This window comes from Rhipicephalus sanguineus, chromosome 3, assembly GCF_013339695.2.
Source record: "Rhipicephalus sanguineus isolate Rsan-2018 chromosome 3, BIME_Rsan_1.4, whole genome shotgun sequence".
In the NCBI taxonomy this organism is placed as follows: domain Eukaryota; kingdom Metazoa; phylum Arthropoda; class Arachnida; order Ixodida; family Ixodidae; genus Rhipicephalus; species Rhipicephalus sanguineus.
Window position 1 is genome coordinate 156,465,765 of NC_051178.1, and position 19,865 is coordinate 156,485,629.

At 48.8% G+C, this 19,865-nt stretch overlaps 1 protein-coding gene across 1 annotated transcript; it reads left to right on the forward strand.

Moving 5' to 3' along the window:
* The first annotated feature begins 666 nt into the window (after positions 1 to 666).
* Positions 667 to 19,255, forward strand: LOC119386006 (multiple C2 and transmembrane domain-containing protein 1-like). Its single transcript, XM_049414193.1, has 11 exons — positions 667 to 887; positions 1,693 to 2,080; positions 8,901 to 9,031; positions 12,098 to 12,290; positions 13,322 to 13,341; positions 13,440 to 13,581; positions 14,906 to 15,002; positions 15,933 to 16,033; positions 16,683 to 16,760; positions 17,829 to 17,948; positions 19,058 to 19,255. The coding sequence occupies exons 1-11, from the start codon at positions 667 to 669 to the stop codon at positions 19,253 to 19,255; spliced, it is 1,689 nt and encodes a 562-aa protein (XP_049270150.1).
* Positions 19,256 to 19,865: the final 610 nt, after the last annotated feature.

Here is a 19,865-nt window from a genome sequence, read left to right on the forward strand (position 1 = left end):
TCGCGATCAGCGTAATAATAATTGCTGGGGCTTTACTTGCCTAAACAATGATATGACTATCAGACACGCCGTAGTGGAGGGCTCCGGAAATTTCGACCACCTCGGGCTCTTTAACGCGCACATAGTACTCCCGATTATTTTTCGTATTCTTTTATTCGTTCAAGTTTTTCTTGCTTTTGTGTGTTTCTTCAATACTACTATAATGTTATTGCAAATCAGTCCTGCGGAATCCCACAAGGCGGCGAAAGCGTTCAGAAAGGGAAATTGACAACCACCCGTTTGTAGCACAAAGCCACAGGGAAATACGTATGGATTTCTCAGAAAGAAAGCTTCTTAGTTGCCGAAAAATTCGTCCTGGTCCGGGGATCGAACTCGGGACCAACGCCTTTCCGGGGTGGTCGCTCTAGCGGTTAAGCAAACCAGGAAGAACCGGGCTTTGATTAATCAAAGCACATTGACAAGAATCTTTCATAAACCACTTCATCTTTCTCCTCTACCACAGTGAGGTCAGTCAGTACAAGGGGGATTGGGGCAACGTCACTGAGTGCTGTCAGCCGCAGCAGCAACGACATCCTCCAAGCGCGAGCGTCGTTTGCTCGCGAAGGTCAGCACAGAACAGACAGAGACCATCTTCGCCACTGAGCGGAACGCGGTACACGTTCCTCAATGCTGGCCGACAAGAGGGACAACATCATGGCCTGGTTGCAAGCGGTGCGGAAGCCGCCGTGGATGTCCGACAGTTCGACACCGTCCGTGCCTCCTGTGCCTCCTGTTCCCCCGGTGCCACCGCTGTTACGTCCCTTCCCGGTATTCAACGCCAACGATGTGAACCCCGGCCAGCCGTTGCCTCCACCGAACGCGGCATCGGGGTACCAGCTACCGGACAGGCACGTTAAGTAGACCTAACCAGTAGCATAATGACTGTCCACCTCTGTAGTACAGTGGCGACGACATAGGCGTGCGTAGAATTCTCCATAAGGGAGGTGGGGGAGGGAGGCGAGGTTTCACTGCAGCGTCACCCCCCCCCCTCCCCTTTGGGCTTGTCAGAAAGAAAACGATCTTCGCTATTGATGCAGAAATGAAAAATAAAGCCATAACTTACTGCTCACAGTGGCTTGTCCTTGGCCCGAGGCTTTTCGGGGGTATAAGTGGGAAGTAAGCAGTGCTTGCAATGCAACATCAGGGGCCCTTGGCAGGCATTATCGTTAAAGACATGCGTGGTCATAACCCTGCATATTAAACTGTGGTGGGACAGGTCCCAGTAAAAATATGGGACTGACATGGCGCCCCCTTCAGGTGATTAGGAAAGGCGGCCGCCCCCCTGAAGTCGTTATTGTTTGAGCCGTAGTTTCTACAAGTGGCCTTGTCTCCGTCAGGGCAGCAGCTGCTTTCCTTGGAGGTGTTCATTCCTACACCCTCAATGGGAAAAGATGAAGAAAATATAGTTGTGCTTATTTTCCTCGTGGAAGAAGATCTGTGTACTACTGCGTATGTTTATATATGTAGAGAGAGAGAGAGACGAAATGAGATCACTTGAATCTGCGCAGGGCTTTGTTTCGTTTTTATTTCTTCAAGTGAACTTATTCATTTTATTTACTTTTGAGATTCCGAGCCCGAACAAGCTTCCTAGAGAGTGAAATTCAAACCAGGAATCATTGCTACACTATAGCAAGAAATACTTATGACATTCAGCCCGTACGTTTGTCCAAGCAGGCAGGGCGACCGGGTCCGACCGGACGACGCTTCATCCAGTAGTTACTCCGCTCCCGTTGAAGCTGAGGCCACAAGACAACAGATGCCTTGCCCGCCGACGCCAGCGAAGTGGCCGCTTCGTCCAGTGCTCAAGAGCGCGCAGGCGTACCGGAAGCAGGCTGCAGATGCCGACAAGCGAGCGCAGCAGCAGCAGCCGCCGGGAAAAACCCCGAAGCTCGGCCCGGTGCCGAAAGCGTTCGCCGCCCGTGAGGACACCGTGGTCAGGTTCCTCTTGCTCAAAGCCCGGGACCTGGACCCCGTGGACGACAGGGAGTCCTGTTACCCTTACGTAGTCTTCAAGCTGGGCAACGAGAAGTACGTCAGCAAGGTGAGTCGTATGTACAGTACCGTTTATTCTTAAAGGGAACACAACACTCGTATTAGCACATTTCATATTGCTGGCCTCCTAACTGCAAGTGGATGCGGCAACATCGTTCGTGCACGGCAAAAAGGTGTCTGAACTATTAACCACCAGTAGTCTAATGCAAATCTAAGCCACTGTTATTTTGCGAGAGAGCGAAATCTGGACGTGCCCTGCACTTAAGTGTTCCTTTTAACAGTGGACCCCTCTTTAAGTCGCGTTAATGGCGTGCGGTGGTTCTTCGATGGGCAGGCGAGCCCATCGTTGTGATTTACCTTGAGCTTGAGGTCAACTGTGTGGGGGTGCTATCAACCGGTCGTCCCCTGTAATCTCGGAGGCTATGCCGCAGCATAGCCTCCGAGATTGGAACGGCGCGCCGCCGGCTAATCTCGGAGGCCATGAGCGCAGTTAGCATTAACAGCCGCCGAGCGAGATGTGGCGCTGTGCTCGCACAATGTAGGCTTAGTGTGGTGCAGAGCCGTCGATGGGGAGAGTCTGGCGAATGGGCGGGGCAGTGACGTCGCGGCGCGGCGATGACGCTGTTCACGTCATCGCCACGCCTCCGCTCCGGCGGCGTCCGCCATATATAGTCTTTCCGCGCAACGGGCGCACAGCTGAGGCTATGTACGCGCTGTTCATTCGTGAAATATAGCGCTCCTAAACAAATTGCGAAAGCGAAATTGTGCAAGAACATTGTTATATAAATTTGATGAAGAATATGGAGTGAATTAGGCGTGTCCAAATCATCGTGAAACTGAGTTGTGCACGCCGATTCGAGTCCACGACGTTCTACGATACGCGCTATGCTTTTAGAGCGCAGCTCTCGGGCGTCTGTTCCTGCGTTCTTCGGCATCGCCGTTGGCGTCGTAGGCGTAACCGATAGAGCGAATGAGGACGAAAGACAGCGAACGCGGAGTCTGTCGATATCACGAACCAGTGGCCTCTAACATCGCTTTCTTCCTCTGTCACGCACGCTCGCCCTTCGGTCGGAGCTCGTGCGCATGAAGGGCTGGCGGGTGCGCTGCGACTGTCTCGCTTGTCGTGACGGGGATGTCGATGTCAGCGTTTCGCTTGGTTCGCGACACCTGCAATGCACAGAGTGGTGTGCGTAGCACTCGAGCACTGGTAGTTTCTGTGGCGATATGTAACGAATGTTCCAATGCGGATAGCCAGAACTTCAAAGACAGTTGGCGTTGCCTCAACACAAAGCTGCACTCAGAATTCGCATGAGGGAGTATCTTTATCATCGGTGAGTTTTCGTGCTATGAAGACGTGTGGGTTTGCGTCTATTTTGGTTTGTTTTCTTGGTTATTTTCCTTGAAGCTTAGGTTCACTAATAACGACGCTTGGCAATGTTTCTGACGCTGAAGATGTTTAGTACGGTTCGGCTGGCGCTTCTATGCACAGTGATCTCGTGAGAAGTTTTTGGACCCTGCGATGATGGTCGCTCCGAAGTTGGAGTTGACCTCTTCAGTGCACTATATATATAACATTGATTTCTTTATTTGCTTCGGGAGCGGAGTACCGGCGAGTGCGCAAGATCACTACAGTCAGAAATGGGATCTCCCATGCTCGCGCTTTCAACAGTATGGGGGTGTTCATGCAAGCAGTATTCGCGCTGTTGAATGTCATGGTCAATAAAACATTGCTTTTAGGGCGAACGCCTTAGGTGCCTCATGAAACGCGCGAATTGACTGGAGTCCCGAGGCTTCAGCGCCAACACGAGTGAGGCAAAAATCATGTGATGACGTCACCAGGACGTCGTAGATAGCTCAAATTTGTGACGTGTCAGTGACGTCATGCTGACGTCGGACTACGTTACGTCATCTGATATTGTCATCATATGACATCGGCGCTTTGGACAGCCTCCGTGATCGGTCCACAGATCACGGAGGCAAAGACCAAGTAAGGTGCCGAAAGCTTGCAACGCCTCCGATCCTGGAGGCATTAAACATCATTTGGTGACGTCACGAGGACGTCATAGATAGCTAAAATTTGTGACGTGACAGGGACGTCATGTTGACGTCAGATTACGTTACGTCATCTGATAACATCACCTGACATCGGCGCTTTGCACAGCCTCTGTGATCGGCCCACCAATCACGGAGGCAATGCAAGACCCGGGGACGCGCAGAAAGCTTGCAACGCCTCCGATCTTAGAAGCGTTGCAATCGTGTGATGACGTCATCACGTTAGGTCACGTTCTTCGACGTCATCATGACGTCACAAGCTTTGGTCGTATGATGATAACGGGATTTTTCATATCCCTCGTGTTGACGTCGCCGACCCGGGACGCCGACGCCGCGGACACCGGCTGTCAATTTTGGCGTTTGCTGAGGCATCTAATGTTTTCTCCAGAGCAGGTGCAGGGCCCCTAGAAGGCGAGTGTTAAGTGAAGACAATACATCGTTCTGCTCGTCTGTGATAGTGGACATCCTGTTGGTTTACTTTAGAAAATCATTTTTCTGCTCAACTTCTCCACGACCTATACTTCCTAATCACAAAATTTCTTCGAGCACATCCATGAGGGCCCCTTGCTATAGTAGAAGAGCTTCCTGCACGAGCACAGACATCGTGCACTATATGTGCATGACTAAGAAGCGCAAGGCACATTCGCTTAACACAGAGGCACGCATTAATTTACATGCAGGAATTAAGCGGGAACCTGGTAGCATGTACAGAAGCGGCAACACAGCGGTAAATGACACCATAGGCTGAGAGTCACAGAAACGCAGACCACATAACGTGCCAGAAAAACATACCGATAACCGCCGCAGCTGACGCGCGGCGGCACTAACCTGGGGTATCAAAATAAATCTTCCCCTCACAACATCACGGTAACATCCCAAGCTCGTGCTCTAAAGCGCGATAAATTACATAAACACAACACATCACGCTTGACAATTATAACGTGACCTCTGCAAAATTTCAGTCTGCCCAAGAGTTCGAAGCGCGAACCATAAAACTCATTTTTTCAGCGAGACAAAACGATTTTTAAAGTTTGTGCGCCTGAAAGGGCCCCATTGCACAACAAATAAAAAGTTTGTGTTAATGGTACGCTGTTTACAATACCAGCAATATTCAAGCGAAATACTTAAGTACGTCACTCGCATAACACGGAGTAGTCGGTCGGGGTCCATTTGCTGCGTCTGATGTTTCTAATGCAAATGCGTCGTCGCTTTTTTTCCTTTGGAAACCTAAAAAAGCGGAAAGCCTGCGCGCTGCTGTTTGAGCAGTCAACCACCGCGCAACAACAGCCCATCGCACGCAACAAATTGACGCATGAATACGCGCGCGAGACCATACGCGGCTTCGCACACGCTTCACAACCTACGCGCGCTCCTCAGTAATCGTGCGAACGCAGCGCGCCGGCGCCTCGCCGTCGCGGCTCTGCCAGAGCCAGACTCCGCGCCGCGCCACCGCCCGCCGCCGCCGGCGAGGAGAGAGGGTTTACGTTACGAGAAGAGGGAGGCGCTGGGGCGGGGCGCGGAGAGCGGCGAGATGAAAGCATCGCCAAACTCTCCCGAAGGGTATATATGGCTCTGGTGTGGTGTAAAACCCCTTGATTTTGGAAAGTAGCGGCGCTGTTTTATCCACGCCGCTACGCCCTCGCCGCGCCGTCGACCTCCTCTTTTTTCACCCTCTCTTTCGCGGAGCCGGCGCATCCGCAACGCTGAGTGGCTGCGACGCGCGATACCTCCCAGTCAGCTGACCCTGACGTCACGAAAAGAGCGCGCAAGCAAACTTCGCGCGCTCTTACTTGCTCACGCACGCCATGAACCCTCCAGGCGTGAACCCTCCAGGCATGTGTGCGCGGGTGCATGCGGCTTTGTATGTGTGCATGTGTGCGCTTGCATGTGTATGTGCGTGCGCGCACGTGTTTCTGTGTGTTTGAGTGCACGTGTGCGCTGCGTCTGCGTACGTTTGTGTATGTGTGCGCCGTAGTGTGCGCGCGTTTGTGTATGTGCCTTCGCGCCTGTGTATGCGTGCGCGCACGTATGTGTGTGGTCATGTATGTGCCTGCGTACGTTTGTGCATGTCTGTATTGGCGCATGTGTATATGCGTGTGCGCACGCATGTGTGTGCCTGCGTGTGCACGTGCGTATATTCGCGCGTGTGTGTATGTGCGTGCGTGTGTCTGTAGCGCGTGTATGTATGTATGTGTGTGTGTTCGTGTCTGTATCGCATGTGTTTGTGTGTATGTATGTGCGTGTCTGTATCGCGTGTGTACGTGCGTAGGTATATATGTGCGTGCGTGTCTGTATCGCGTCTGTGCGCATGTGTATACGTTCGTGCGTGTCTGTATCGCGTGCGTGCGCGTGTGTATGTGCGTTCGTGTCTGTATCGCGTGTGTATGTGTGTGTATGTATGTGCGTGTCTGTATCGCGTGTGTGCGCGTGTGTATATGTGCGTGTGTGTCTGTATCGCGTGTGTATCTGCGTGTGTATGTGTATCGCGTGTGTATGCGTGCGTGCCTGTATCGCGCGTGTATATATGTGCGTGCGTTCGTGTCCGACAGCGGCATTGGCACAAAAAGGCTTCGGGCCCACTCATTTCGAGCAATTTAATTTAAGTAAACCACCATATTCCTTCTTGGCTACCTTCTTTAAGCTCATCAAGACAACAATTAGGAACGAAATTCTTGACTACACTTTATGCTGCTTACATTATCTGCGCTTAATACGCTTCCGCGTTACGGACAGCCGAAGCAGCGACGGAGAACTAAACCGCTCTGCCGCCAGTTGGTATACTATTTTTTTTAATCGCTTCGAAGCGTCTTAAAAAATTGTATTTGTCCCTTATGTTCTGTCGGAAGCCCACTTTTGTCACGACTGTTTCTTAAGGGGCACATTCTCATTTAATGCTTCAAGGGGCCGAATAAACAAGCGCGCGCAGTGATTATAATGCGGCTGCGGCGGCGAGTCAGTGGAGGGTTCAGCGTGCCGTGCGCAGCGCGCCGGCCAGGGGAGGGGAGAAATCCGAGGGGAATTGAGGAGGAAAATGCGCGCGCGGAGGAGAGTGTCGCTACTTTCTAGATCAAGGGGCTTTAGTTGCTTTAGTGTGGTGGCGCCGGCAGCGCCGCCTGGGAGGTTAGGCCGGAGTGCAGGAAACAGCAGCGAGGCGAGGCTCTTTGGGGTTTGGTATATAGCGTGCGTGGATGGACGTCTCCCGCGGTGGGTCCGTGGGAGACAATACCGCGGCTCGTTTCCTGTGGGCCCCTCGTGGTGAGTCGAACGTTGTCGAGCGACTTGTTAGGCCTAAGGCTCTGCGGAGCTGCCCATCGCGCGTAGGACACAACCCGTTGGATCGTGGAGTTGAGGTGTTGCACTGTTTCCCTCATTTGATCTTGCGATGCACAAATTAAGAGAAGCAACCTTTGTTCACTTGAATTTGGAGTCGCCGCCGATGTCTTTGCTAGCCGTACTGACCATCGTACCACGTGAACGACGCGCCTGTAGCTCCCTTCCCTTTGTCCTACTGCACCGTTCTGGCGAGAGTGTTTTGAGTGCACGCAGCGGGAGTGATGTATAACCTGCTGCTGGTTGTCCTCTGCACATCGCCTTCGCCACTGGCCAGGAATGCGGTTGAAACATCTCGGGCAGTGGACATGCCTGTGATCTAAGCAGCTGCCTTCAAATAGGCGCCCTCGTGAGTGCTTCTCGCAACCAGAAGACGTGTCGGCACGAGCGACGCTTTCTCGCGTCGACTGTCACGTTGCCATTGCCGTTCCAGGAGTGAGGTCAAGTCGTCGAGCCAGTGCAGCGGTGTCGACCAGCGACTGTGTCGCGGTGAACGGACATTCTTTAGGGACATTTACGCCACATGTGTTGTCTTCTTTCGTAGAGCTTGTGTAGCTATTTGTTTTGGTTGGGTGGATGTGTAATGTCGTTTGCCCCTCACGGCGCACGCGCGCCATGCGGATTAGCCGCAGTTACCATTAACAGCCGCCGAGCGAGATGTGGCGCTGTACTCGCTGTACAGCGCCGCCTGAGAGGTGGCGTGCAGAAAACAGCAGCGAGTCTGTCTTTGGGTTTGGTAGCGTGCGTGGATGGACGTCTCTCGCGGCGGGTCCGTGGGGGGCGATACCGCGGCTCGTTTCCCGCGGACCCCTCGTGGTGAGTCGAACTTCGGCGACGCCGCATTCGCGGTACGTTGTGTGTGTGTTATGTTTTCTGTGTATTGTATTGGCATTGTATAAGGTTACTTAGCGTGTTACTAGTTATGTATTAGATTCGGCTGGTGAGCTCGCCGTAATGTAAAAGCAGTGTTTAATAAAAGTACACGTGTTGGTTCCTCGACCGCGTGAACTGTCTCCGTGTGCTCCGAGAGCGGCTCATCTTCAGACCCCACAACTCTGACGGGTGAGAAAATTATGAAGTAGGATGCAGCTTTATCGATTGGAAAGCTTCAACGGACCGACAACCGGCCAAAACATGTGATTAGATCCTAGTGGAATTTTCCGTGTGCCGTGTCTTAGTGAAGTGAGTGTTTTGAAGGTAAATACATACCCATATGGCGAGGCATTTGCGGGGCAAGGCACACAAACATGCGGTTTTTAATGCATTCGTGCACTAGACGTTTAACTTCGCGTATTTTCGGATATCACATTTGTTGTTTTCGTGCACCGAAGTTTGTGCTTGCAGTGCCTTACTTAGCGTTCAATAGTTAACATTCTTCTCAATAGTTAACATTCTTCTGCCTATATGCTTCGTATAAGGCAATTGGAAACGTTTGATTTAAGCAGCATGCATGGACAAGTGTCGTTACCGTGCGCTTGCCCTTGCAGGTCATTGAAGACACTAATGATCCGGTGTGGAATGAGCCGTTCGACATTTTCGTGCCGGTGGGTAACAGCCTCCTCCTGCAAGTCATGGTCATGGACAAGGACCCCGCGGCCACATCCGACTTCATCGGCAGGTTAGATCACTATTTTCATGAGCTTGACTAAATCTACAAAAATTTTCAAGAAATTCCTGCAGCTTTCGTCTCTATAGCTTAGCATCAGATTCCGTTCTAGAGAGCGAATTTTTCTGCTTGCGTAAGGGTTTCAGGACCGTCAATTCTGTAGCTTATCGTCACTGCTCTGGTGTTTCGAATTGGCCACCGTTTCTTCCCGGAGCTGTCGAGTATACGCTTCCCGGTTGGCACATATTGTATAGCGACGCTAATCATTCCTGAAATATTGTTACGTGAGAGCAGACACGCGCTCCAGTGGTCGATCACGTCGGTGTTTTAGTGGACGCATCAGTAAAAACGAACACGGTCGCACTGATCAAGCCCAACTCGGGTTACAGATAAATAATCGGCGCTTGTATATCACTGAGCGAAAAAGAGATATACCAGCAGAGCGTGATGTCTACACATGTCGATATGTGGCCTTTCGTGCCTTCAAGCATCATATCCAATTGTGTCAAGGATATACATTCCACGTCCATGAGTTTAAAACAGTCACAACGACACGCCTCATTGATGAAAACTGTGGACTACACTAGCTGCCGCCATAGTGAACCGTTAATACTGCACATTGGGATATTACCTCTATTGAGCAGTGTCCAGAGACACTTCATAAAAGTCAGAAAGTAAGAAAGAAAGAAATGTAAACAAAGATAAAAATGGAGGTGACCCTAATCCTGGACTTAGGTGCCTGGTGGTGGCACTAGCACCTCAGCGTTCGTGTGCCCCAGGTGTATTCCTTGGGTTAACGCTATGTTTCGTCGCACTTCCGAAGCTGATCTCGGAGGCCACGTCGAAAGAGGCGCATGGTTGAGACCTGCGCTGCCAGGTGCCGCAACGACCCCAGCTGCTCACAAGTTTCAAGTTTCAAGTTTATTTCGCATTTCCTTTTTACAGAAAAAAAAAAAGAAAACGCAAGGGCAAGGAACAAAAAGCTGCAAAACAGCAGCTTGACGAGGTTCCTGCCCCCTTGGTTTTGCTACAAAACATACAGCATGTATAAAATAGAGAAAAAAATACATATTCACACGCTTCTATGTCCACATATTCATGTATATACAACATCTGAACACTTTTCTATCTATACATTAACACAAAATATCTACATCTATTCACATACACCAGTTTTCATACGTACGTGCGATTCAGCGTAGAAAAAAAGAAAAAGAAAGTATACAGTAATGTTCGCACATATAAACTTAGTCGATGCAGGAATGATTAACGCGCACATACATAAAAATACTTGATAAGGGTTTAATATCGAAATTGATACTGTTGGGCTGAACAAGACAGGAAAAAAATATATACATAAATACACAGATAAAGTAAGGAGTACGAAAGGGAGAAAACTAAAGAAAAAAATGACAAAAGATGAATGTGAAATTGGCAAATATTATTCATATAATTGTACCCTTATTTAATAGGTACAAGGAAACCGTCTGATCTTTCTAGGAACTCATTCAATTCGTTTTCGTTAATTAACCTGACAGTTAATTGGCCCCTCTCTTAAATCAACTTATGTTCCGACATCATATGTATCCGATATAACCCCCGAGTCAGAACCATAGATTTCGTACCAGTTTTATTTTTAAAGAACATTTTCTGAATATTTTGGAAAACCGGAAGTAAGTGCTCGACCGGAAGTGCTTGGAAGTGAAACAGGCGGGGTCACTCATTGCTCGTTCCACTAAAAGTTGTAGAACACTGAACATTGCAATAGAAGTAGGCGGAAGAAGTGGTTTTATCCGTTAAACGAATAATTTCAGGGTAGATGGCGGCAGTTAGAGTGTACCGACATCAAAGGTCCGAGGCAGTTTAAAATGTGCACGTAGAGTGGCGTAAGTTCTCCGAGTCAATTTGGCAAGAAGTTTCCGAGAGACGAAGCCAAGAAAAAGAAAGTGTTAATGGCGCTGGGAACCATGAAGACAAAGTAACAGCAACTACAAAGAAGCTTTCAGCAATTTTGGGATCCATTTCTGTAGACAAAATACAACGACAGCAGACGTGAGCACAACGATAGACTAATATAAACGACTTCGGCTTGTCCCTAGTCTCTCTCCTTCATGCATATTCGCTGGTTATAGCTTGTTTCTGAACACGCATAGTTCGTTCGTTGGCCCTGGAAACCTTCTGACGCCTTCGAGAATAGTTAACGAGCTTTAGAAAAGAAAAAAAGTTCATTTTGACCAAGAGCCTCATGAGATCCGTCATCCTATTGGGTGGCCGCATCTCAAATGACTTTTCCTCGGGGTGAAAGGAGACGTTTGCATGATAAAAAAAAGCACAGTGCCTGGCACAATAGTGATTTATCCACCGCTTTTATTAGCAAGTGTCATTCAGAACCGGAGCTAAGGCGCGTAAGGGAAGAAAATTTACATATTAGCCGCTGTCGCGCTCTTGCTGTCAACGTTGCAGTAATGAAACGCGTGCGCTCATGCAGTGACGATACTAAATTTGCTTGCACATGTATGTATGTATGTATGTATGTATGTATGTATGTATGTATGTATGTATGTATGTATGTATGTATGTATGTATGTATGTATGTATGTATGTATGTATGTATGAGGCATCTTTCCGGTGGCACTCGTGAAGGTGGACTTTAGATAAAGTGACTCGTAACGATGGTTAAATTTCTAGTTAACCGCTCTGTTTGTTCAATATTGTTCAATTTCGTCCAACTTAAAACATTTATGAAACTGTTTTGCACAGTATAGAAAGCACTCACTGTCATCGTTCTATGTGTTCTGGGCTAATCAAAGAGAAAACGTGAACACGCTGAAGGAGTTCGACGAGCTTCATCATGCGCATGCAACAATTATGTGTGTAAGCGCCGCTGAATGCACCTAAATCAGTGACTTCCTGCTACCTTACACACCTTTAGAAGCAGTCGCCCATGCTTTCTTGTCGTTGGTATTCGAAGAAGCCCAGTAGTATAGGTTGATGCGAGTAAGCGCCCCATAACGCGCCTTCCCAACATCGTTTGTTCCGGGTTGCAGTTCACGCGTAGAGCTGGCATTCGTCGCGCAGGTTCAACATAAACCTCGCCGACTACCAGTACGGCTCCATGTACGAGGTGAAGCAGGACTTGGACGACAACGCCGGCATGATCAAGTTCCGCATGGCCTTGGAAAGAGTGGGCGTTAAGGACTTCGCCGAGGTCTGCGACATCCCCACACGGGCGACGCTGGCACTCATTCGGAAACGCATCTCGGACGTCTATGTGAGTACACTGGGGTCAAATCTCTCTCGGTCTCCTATACGTCTCATTCGAACAAGGTTTAGCGCTCAGTGACCATACGCATAGGCGCCTCGCGACTTCCCTCCAGATAATGTACCTCGGTAACGCTTGCTGCAAACGATTGCAGTAAAACAGGCGTATATAGTATAAAATCTTTCCGCATTCCTTTCGATCATTCGCAGGAACGTTGGGGCGTCGGAGGCCAGGTACATGACGTCGGCGAAGTCATCGTTTTAGGTACGCAAAGTGATTGACGTCCTCTTCTCTCCGATAGACGACGCCCACGTCAGCAAATAAGCAATCTGGTATAGACACGCGATGTGTTTAGCCACTCCTAAAACAACTCGTTCAATGCAAAGCAGCATGAGATGACTCGTAAAGAGAAAGACTACGACAGTAACATTATTTTTAAATCCCAATTTAGTATGCAACTTTGCTTTGTCGTATGTGTGCTCACTTCACTTGTTCATTTTTACTTAGAAGAAACAGGGGCTCGTTGAAACAGACGCACGAGGTGTTTGCCCGCCTCCATCCGGTCCAAAGCACTACAGTTTATCTACACACTCTATTAGTACAGGTGGTTCCACAATTTCACATTCTGATCAGTGTCCTGTAGACCAACGCCAGTAACACAAGGAAAATGAAAGTACTACACAGTTCATTAGGGTGAGGTAAGTAAAAAATTATCTACGTCGAATTGATGGGGATGCCCTCCAGTAGAGTGCATTCCCGGTGCTTGGTTCATCTGCTTAAAAAAAGGTAATTTTCGGGTCCTCGTTTATGTATATATTTTTTACGTAGATCAACTAGGTAACAGAAAAATATGCAATTGCTTTATTTAATAATTAAAAAATTAAGCAGCGATTCTGCTTGATCTTTAAGTGAGCAGGTTGCTTATAAATTTAGGATGCATGGGAACAACGCAAGAAAGAAACAAAGGTGAATACAAGAAAGGTGGTGTTTCCGTACCATCTCGTGTGAACCTACTCGCTCAACGTCGCATCCTCTTTAAGACCTCCGAGGACGACAAAAGGCACTCAGAATTATTGCGCTGCCGCATTACAACTTGCATTCTGCCCGCCCAGTGTTACGCTGCTCGTTCACTCACTGCTTCGGTCGTTCACTCTTTAGCGCACCGGGCCAGCACCATCGCGCCGCCACACAGCGAGAGCAACCTGAATGCAATCTGCGTGGTCGAACTGTCGCCGAAGATGCTGTGGAACAAAGGCGACCCCAAGACCGTCAACCCCACGTGGAGCACCATGTACCGCTTGTAAGACGGACGCTTATCGCTTGCTTGTACTCTAAAGGGTTAAACATGTCACTGAAGTGAAATGTGAAAAATGCTTGAACACGGGGAGTCGGCGGAGCCAACCTCTCCACAAGTGTTCTTGTATTCATCAAGGCATCAACTGCCTACCTTGGCGCTTGTATGCGTATATATGCTTCGTACACTCCCCCCCCCCCCTCCCCCCCATCACCCAACCAAAATGAGAAGAGGAGGGCAAGTGTTCAAGGGTTTATCACTTCTTCAAGCTTCCGTCTTACCCTGAACTTCTATCTTATTTGTAGTTAAATATGAACTTTCCACTGTCATCGTCAGTACATATAACAATGAGCAAGAGTTACTAATGGGAACACTCCCCGCGTGTTTAGATAGTCACCACGCACACTGCAACGCAGTAAACGACATTGACGACAGCGGACAACGATGAGACGGGCGCTGCAGTGTATACGTGACGCCGTAGCAACTGGCCTGTCAGCTTTTCCTTAAGGAAAACTATAGACAGACATCTAGAAGTGACTGAGTGCGCCTCCGAGACTGCTAGGCGCTGGCAAAGGACGACAAACGTCGCATCATGCTGCGATGATCTTACAGAACGTTCTCCAAAGTGATCTCGATTGTTTCATATGCAGTTTCGAAAAAAAAAACATCTTTAACAAGTATTATCAGCTGTCGAAACGTGTGGCTGCGTGTCAGGAGTGGGCAGTCAGTACCATATAAGGCCACAACGACGTATCTATGCATCGCATAAAAGTGAGATATCAACCCGGTTAATATAAACGGTGCAGACGTATTAATATCTGGGGTTTAACGTCCCAAAACCACGATATGATTATGAGAGACGCCGTAGTGGAGGGCTCCGGAAATTTCGACCACCTGGGGTTCTTTAACGTGCACCTAAATCTAAGTACACGGGCCTCAAACATTTTCGCCTCCAAAACGGTGCAGACGTAAACACCTGTATTGGAAGCATGGCCTCTATATATACGTTGTTTTATTATTTTGTTTAGGTGCCGCCATCTCAGGCTGTTTTAAAGTTGCAGTTTTGTATATGTGATAACTAAATGAACAGTACTTAAATGAACAGTACTACATAGTATATTCGTACCTCTGAAAACGGTGTCAACCGTAATGTAGTGATTGATGCGGTAGCGGCATCCCGTCACATAAGGAGCTACTCCAACGAAGTCACGCTACAATTTAAGAGTGACTGTGTCACGTTAGCGAACCATAAGATGGCCATCTAAATGCCGCCATAATGCACCGGCATGTGTTGTCCGCAATTCCAACCTTCGCCATCCTTCGAATGCAGGAAGGTGACGGACATCCACGCCGTGCTTCAAGTGACCGTGCTCACGGACGTCAAGAAGCAGGAGTTCCTCGGCACCGTGGCCTTCCCACTGATATCGGTGAGGTGCCACGCCATGTCGACATCGTCGAAAAATTTAACAGGTCACGCAGTTTTACGAAAACGGCAAATGAGAAACCGAGAAAGATAATTCGAAGCCTATAAAGCAAAGGTCGTCTCGCCTTTTTGTACCTGCATCTGGCTTCCTGAGGACCAAAACATATACTGGTACAGACGTTCGCGACAGGTTGAGGCAACGTTACTCGAGGTCGGTGTCTGCTGCAGTAAAATTCGAAGATGGCTCAGGACCAGGGGCGTAGCCAGGGGGGGGGGATTCAAAGGCCCCCCCGAAATTTTTCAGTTTTGCTGGCGTATATATACACGCGCACATGCAAACGAACGCACGAACATACATAAAGTATGGTTGACCCCCCCCCCCCCGAAAAAAATTTCTGGCTACGCCTCTGCTCAGGACGTTGAGAATAATACGAAGATATCCACTCTGCAGACAGCACCTTATAAACCGCCCACCTTAGAGAAGCGCATGAGTTGAAAGATGTTCACAGCGTTAAAAAAAATGCGTCGCTCCGGCAGAAACTGCGAACTTCGATCAAACGGGCGTAGTCGCGCGAGCGCTATCTCGACGGAGATCAGCAGACGGCTCGTACCTTAGTATGTGCTGTGCTCTCACTGCTTGCTTTTCGTTGGAGCGATAGACAGCACGAAGGACGCTTCGCTCCCTGGAGCGGCCGTGTTCCCTTACGCCAGCGTTTTGTAGAGCTACGCAAGATCGGATCCTAAAGGAGTATGCTGATAGCCTTACTTTGTATAACGTTCCAATTTGTTGCTATCGCATTCATCGCTTCGTCCTTGCGGCGAAACTATTGATCTTATCTATTTAGCGTATTTCTTACAGCAGAGATGTTTTCCGATATGAGCGATCTTCAAAAAAGCCTCCCAGCACCGAAGCTGTACTTCCTCCTCTTCCCAGGTGGACTCGGGAAAGAAGCAGTGGTTCGCGCTCAAGGACCAGACCTCGACAAGACCACGGGAGGATTTATCCTGCTCGAAATAGACCTCATATACAATCCAGTACGTGTGATCCCTCTACATTAACTAAGCTATGCGGCTACTGGAATCATGTCAAGTGCTTTGTCTGTACAGCACGAAAATGTGTTGATCTATCCGGACTCTGCAAAGTTCGTGGAAGTTGCCATTCTCAAAGACGGCAACGTTTTATTGAGGATCTACTACTGGTCTTGAAAAAAAACTGTTCGGGATGTTTCTTTGTGTGGTGCGTATCAGAAGCCTTGTACCCATGCAGGAGTGGCTGGCAAACGCAGCTACCACGTGGGTTATTTCGACTACAAGAGATTGCGTATATATACCGTTATCGTGTGACACTACATTAATGTAGTTCCTTTTTTATATACAATGTATTCTGAGACCTATGACATCCACGATAGTGTCGACGACAATTTCTGGCCGAACTCAAGATGTCTTAAGCAAGCTACCGTACTTTCTCACTTACTACCAGCATTGGCTAATGTCAACTGGCAATTAGTAATGTTAGTTAGTAAGGCTAATACGTTGGCTAATATCGGCTAACTTTAGCTATATCCGCTGTTACAACGGCAACATTGTCTTTTTTCTCATTTCACTCTCGTTTCAATGAATAAGTGGCCTGCACATTTTCTTCAATAAAGCTGACGGCCGTGATTATCCCATCTCGTTTCCCCAGATGAAAGCTCTGATATGCTGTTTCAAGGACAAAGGTCCCGGTCCACCGGCGCTCAACGACACTGAGCTGACGAGGGCTGTAAGTGTTCCATACATTAAGATCCGTACTATATGTGTGGCATTGTCACTCTAGATGTTACGTTAAGCTTCACTGCTAGATGGGAAGAAGAGAGGGCCATTCCAATGGGTACTGGAGTGGTTTAGCCTGACTACGTCATGCCCATACCGTAATAATGCACAAGGGCATGATACTTGGCGTTAAAAAATAGGAATATGTAAATAATCTAAACGCCACAGCACTGAACAAGACTAAAGTAGCTGAGCGAGACCAGTTCCTCGGAGGGCGATTAATGTACTCCCACATTCCTTGCATGAGATGTGGAGACAGCGTTTTAGTCCGCGGGCCAGGAACGTGTCTCAGCTCGAGAGATAAGTCTTTTACAAATACCGAGTGTTGACGCTAAGGCTCTTCTTTCTAGGATAAATAGTCTGCGAGCGCAGATTAAGTGGCTGCGTCTTCCCATACGCTGCGCGCAGAGCATACACGTATGCGCATAACTTTACCCATTTGCGAAAACTTCTTCAATGATCCGCTTGAATGCTTTACACGTTCATTATGCACAATGTTATCCAGTGTGCTGAGATAACTGTCGCGTAAAGCTAATATTTCGTCTGGACAAAAAAGAGGAGGGGGGGGGTAAAGTGCGGCGAAAGTTTGAAAGCTAAGCTAGTTGATATCTAAGCGGTATACTACAGTTCACTGATACGCTTGAAAGCGGTTGTTCTTCAGATGCATTCGATGCCCCATCACCTTCTTTATTTGATGTCACGATATAACAAAACTCAAAAACCATTCGTGTAATAAGAGCGCAAGATGACGGCGTCCATGAATCGAAAATAAACTCGTCTATGCAAAAGCGTTTGCAGCCCCATGTTGTTGGAAGTACCGTTATAGGATGTGGCAGTCGCTATATGATATAAACCTCCGCTATCCGTCTAACCGTCTACGTCTTATAGAGCTCGCACGCCGTACATCTAGGTTCCATCTATGTTTCGCGGGACTTCTGTTTTGTGTCGCGTGGGTATAGTAAAGTCGAGCAACGATGGCTCGTTTAGCGGTGAACCCGAGTGTTGGCCAAACACGCAGGCCCTGACCCGGAACATGTCACGTCTGAAGGCGCTGTACGAGCGCTACAAGCGGATACGGGATTTTTTCCTCGGCTGCTTCAACTGGGAGTCCATCCCGCGGTCCATCATCTCCCTCGTGGTAAGAAACCTCGTTGGGCATTACAACCTCTGGGAGGCGTTGCAGGTTTCTTTTAACGCTTTAGCATTATATAGGAGCGTATAAGTGGCAAAGAAGCCGCGTGCGTGTAATCGCGGTGAAAGCGGTCGTGTATAAAAACAAAGATTTGCGCACTGCTCGAATCGCAATGCACTACCGTGTGAAGATGTGCATAGCGAGTAAATGGCGAGGAGTTTGAAGTGTCCTTCCAAAATGGACGGTCTTTTGTCATTCGAACAACGCGTAGCCTCTATCGCGTGAATGCGGCTCACGTTCATACTCTTAATGAATGGGGCTAGTTGGCGCACGTTCATGCTGAAATGCGCTTAGTATGACGTTTACTGAAGGACTCAAAGACGACGAACATGACTTGCAACAGGAGCGCGTGGCCTCACCTGCTCAAAAATCGCGCATGACTTCAACTTCCCTTCATTTCCGTAACAAATGATATTTTCTTATTTGGGATCAAGCCGAAGTGAGAACTGCGTCTAGTTGAGGAAGTGAAGGCTAGTGGAAGTCATGGGTTATATTGTAGTTCGTTAGGCCACGCGCTCCCGTGTTGCAAGTCATATTGAGCTCGCGACTGTATGCATATGGCGCAAGTCATATACATACAGTCGCAAGTGGTCCTTTCTTTGTCGTCTTTTAGATGCGAAGCATCTTATGGCGGAGTTCAAGCCGGTGGTGTGCGGCGTGACCACCATTACTGCGCATGCGCACACCCTCTCCACTCCCCCTCTCCATTTCCTCTCTGCCTCCCCTCTCTCCCTTTCCCCTCTCCACTCCCCCTCTGAAACGCGGGCTCGACATGCCGAAACGCTGCTTCGCATCGCCTCATGGTCCCCTTTAGCGGGAAATGGTGTGATTTTTTTCCTTCAGTATCTGTCATGATAAGCGCATTCCAACGCGAATCCTCTCGCGTTTCGAAGAATCCCAAATGCGGCTTTCGTTCCAAAATCCTTACGGAGCGACTTCGTGCCACGCCATACGAGTAAGCGCGGACGCGTGCATTCAGATTAGCTCAATTAACTATATAGGTTGTTTCGAATCCCGCGTAATAATCTCTTCCATGCGCATGGCACGCACTGCAGCTGCTCACGTGGCTGACCCTGCAGGGCGAGCCGTACATGGTGCCCTTGATCGGTGCCCTGCTCTTCTTCGCCGAAATGATCGCCGCCATTCTCATCCCTATCGAGGACGAGAGAGAGGTACGCAACGACGTCGTCCCGCAGTGGCCAGGTCCACCTGGCCGCTTTGATGTCCCACCACATATCCGGTGCAGGGATTGAAAATACGGGGCCACCTTGGGTGGGAGACATACATTCGTAAATGCTTGCGCTTCACGTTTGGATGATAGGCAAAGGGAGCAGACAGGACAGGACTCCTTTCGTCCATCGTCCAAACATCGTGAAGCGCACACATTTACAAGTATGGATCCCTACTAACTCGCTCAAGCTTCTTCTAATGGGTGAGAGGGTAAGCCTCACCAATTAGCTTGAGTGAGAAGGGTGGTCGGGAGGGTACAGCGTCACGCGAGCACCGGGAAAAAAAGTGAAACGACGATGCCTGGCAACTCACTGGTGCTTTACTTCTTGCAGCTGTTCGTTTTCCTATCATTATCGGTAATGCTTATGCATGAAGTACAGTACTGGAGGAGTGAAACGCACTATTTCTTTTTTCTTTAGCATAACGGCTGCTATGAGCAATTGCTCGTAATAACCGCGTTATGTCGCGGTGAATCTTGCCGCTGAAAGGTAATGTTGGCTCTGATGCAAGTGTTGGAGTCAAAATTACTTCGAGGTGCACGTTAAAGAACACCAGGGGGCCGAATTCGTTTTCGGGGCCCTCCACTACGGCGTCCCTCATAATCGTACCATTGTTTTGGGACGTTAATTATTA

Bases quoted from the DNA above. Each gene is read 5' to 3' on its own strand.
- LOC119386006 (XM_049414193.1), top strand. From the start codon at position 667: ATGCTGGCCGACAAGAGGGACAACATCATGGCCTGGTTGCAAGCGGTG. The intron at 888-1,692 runs GCACGTTAAGTA...TATGACATTCAG, and splicing joins GGGTACCAGCTACCGGACAG to CCCGTACGTTTGTCCAAGCA. The intron at 17,949-19,057 runs GTAAGAAACCTC...CACGCACTGCAG, and splicing joins GGTCCATCATCTCCCTCGTG to CTGCTCACGTGGCTGACCCT.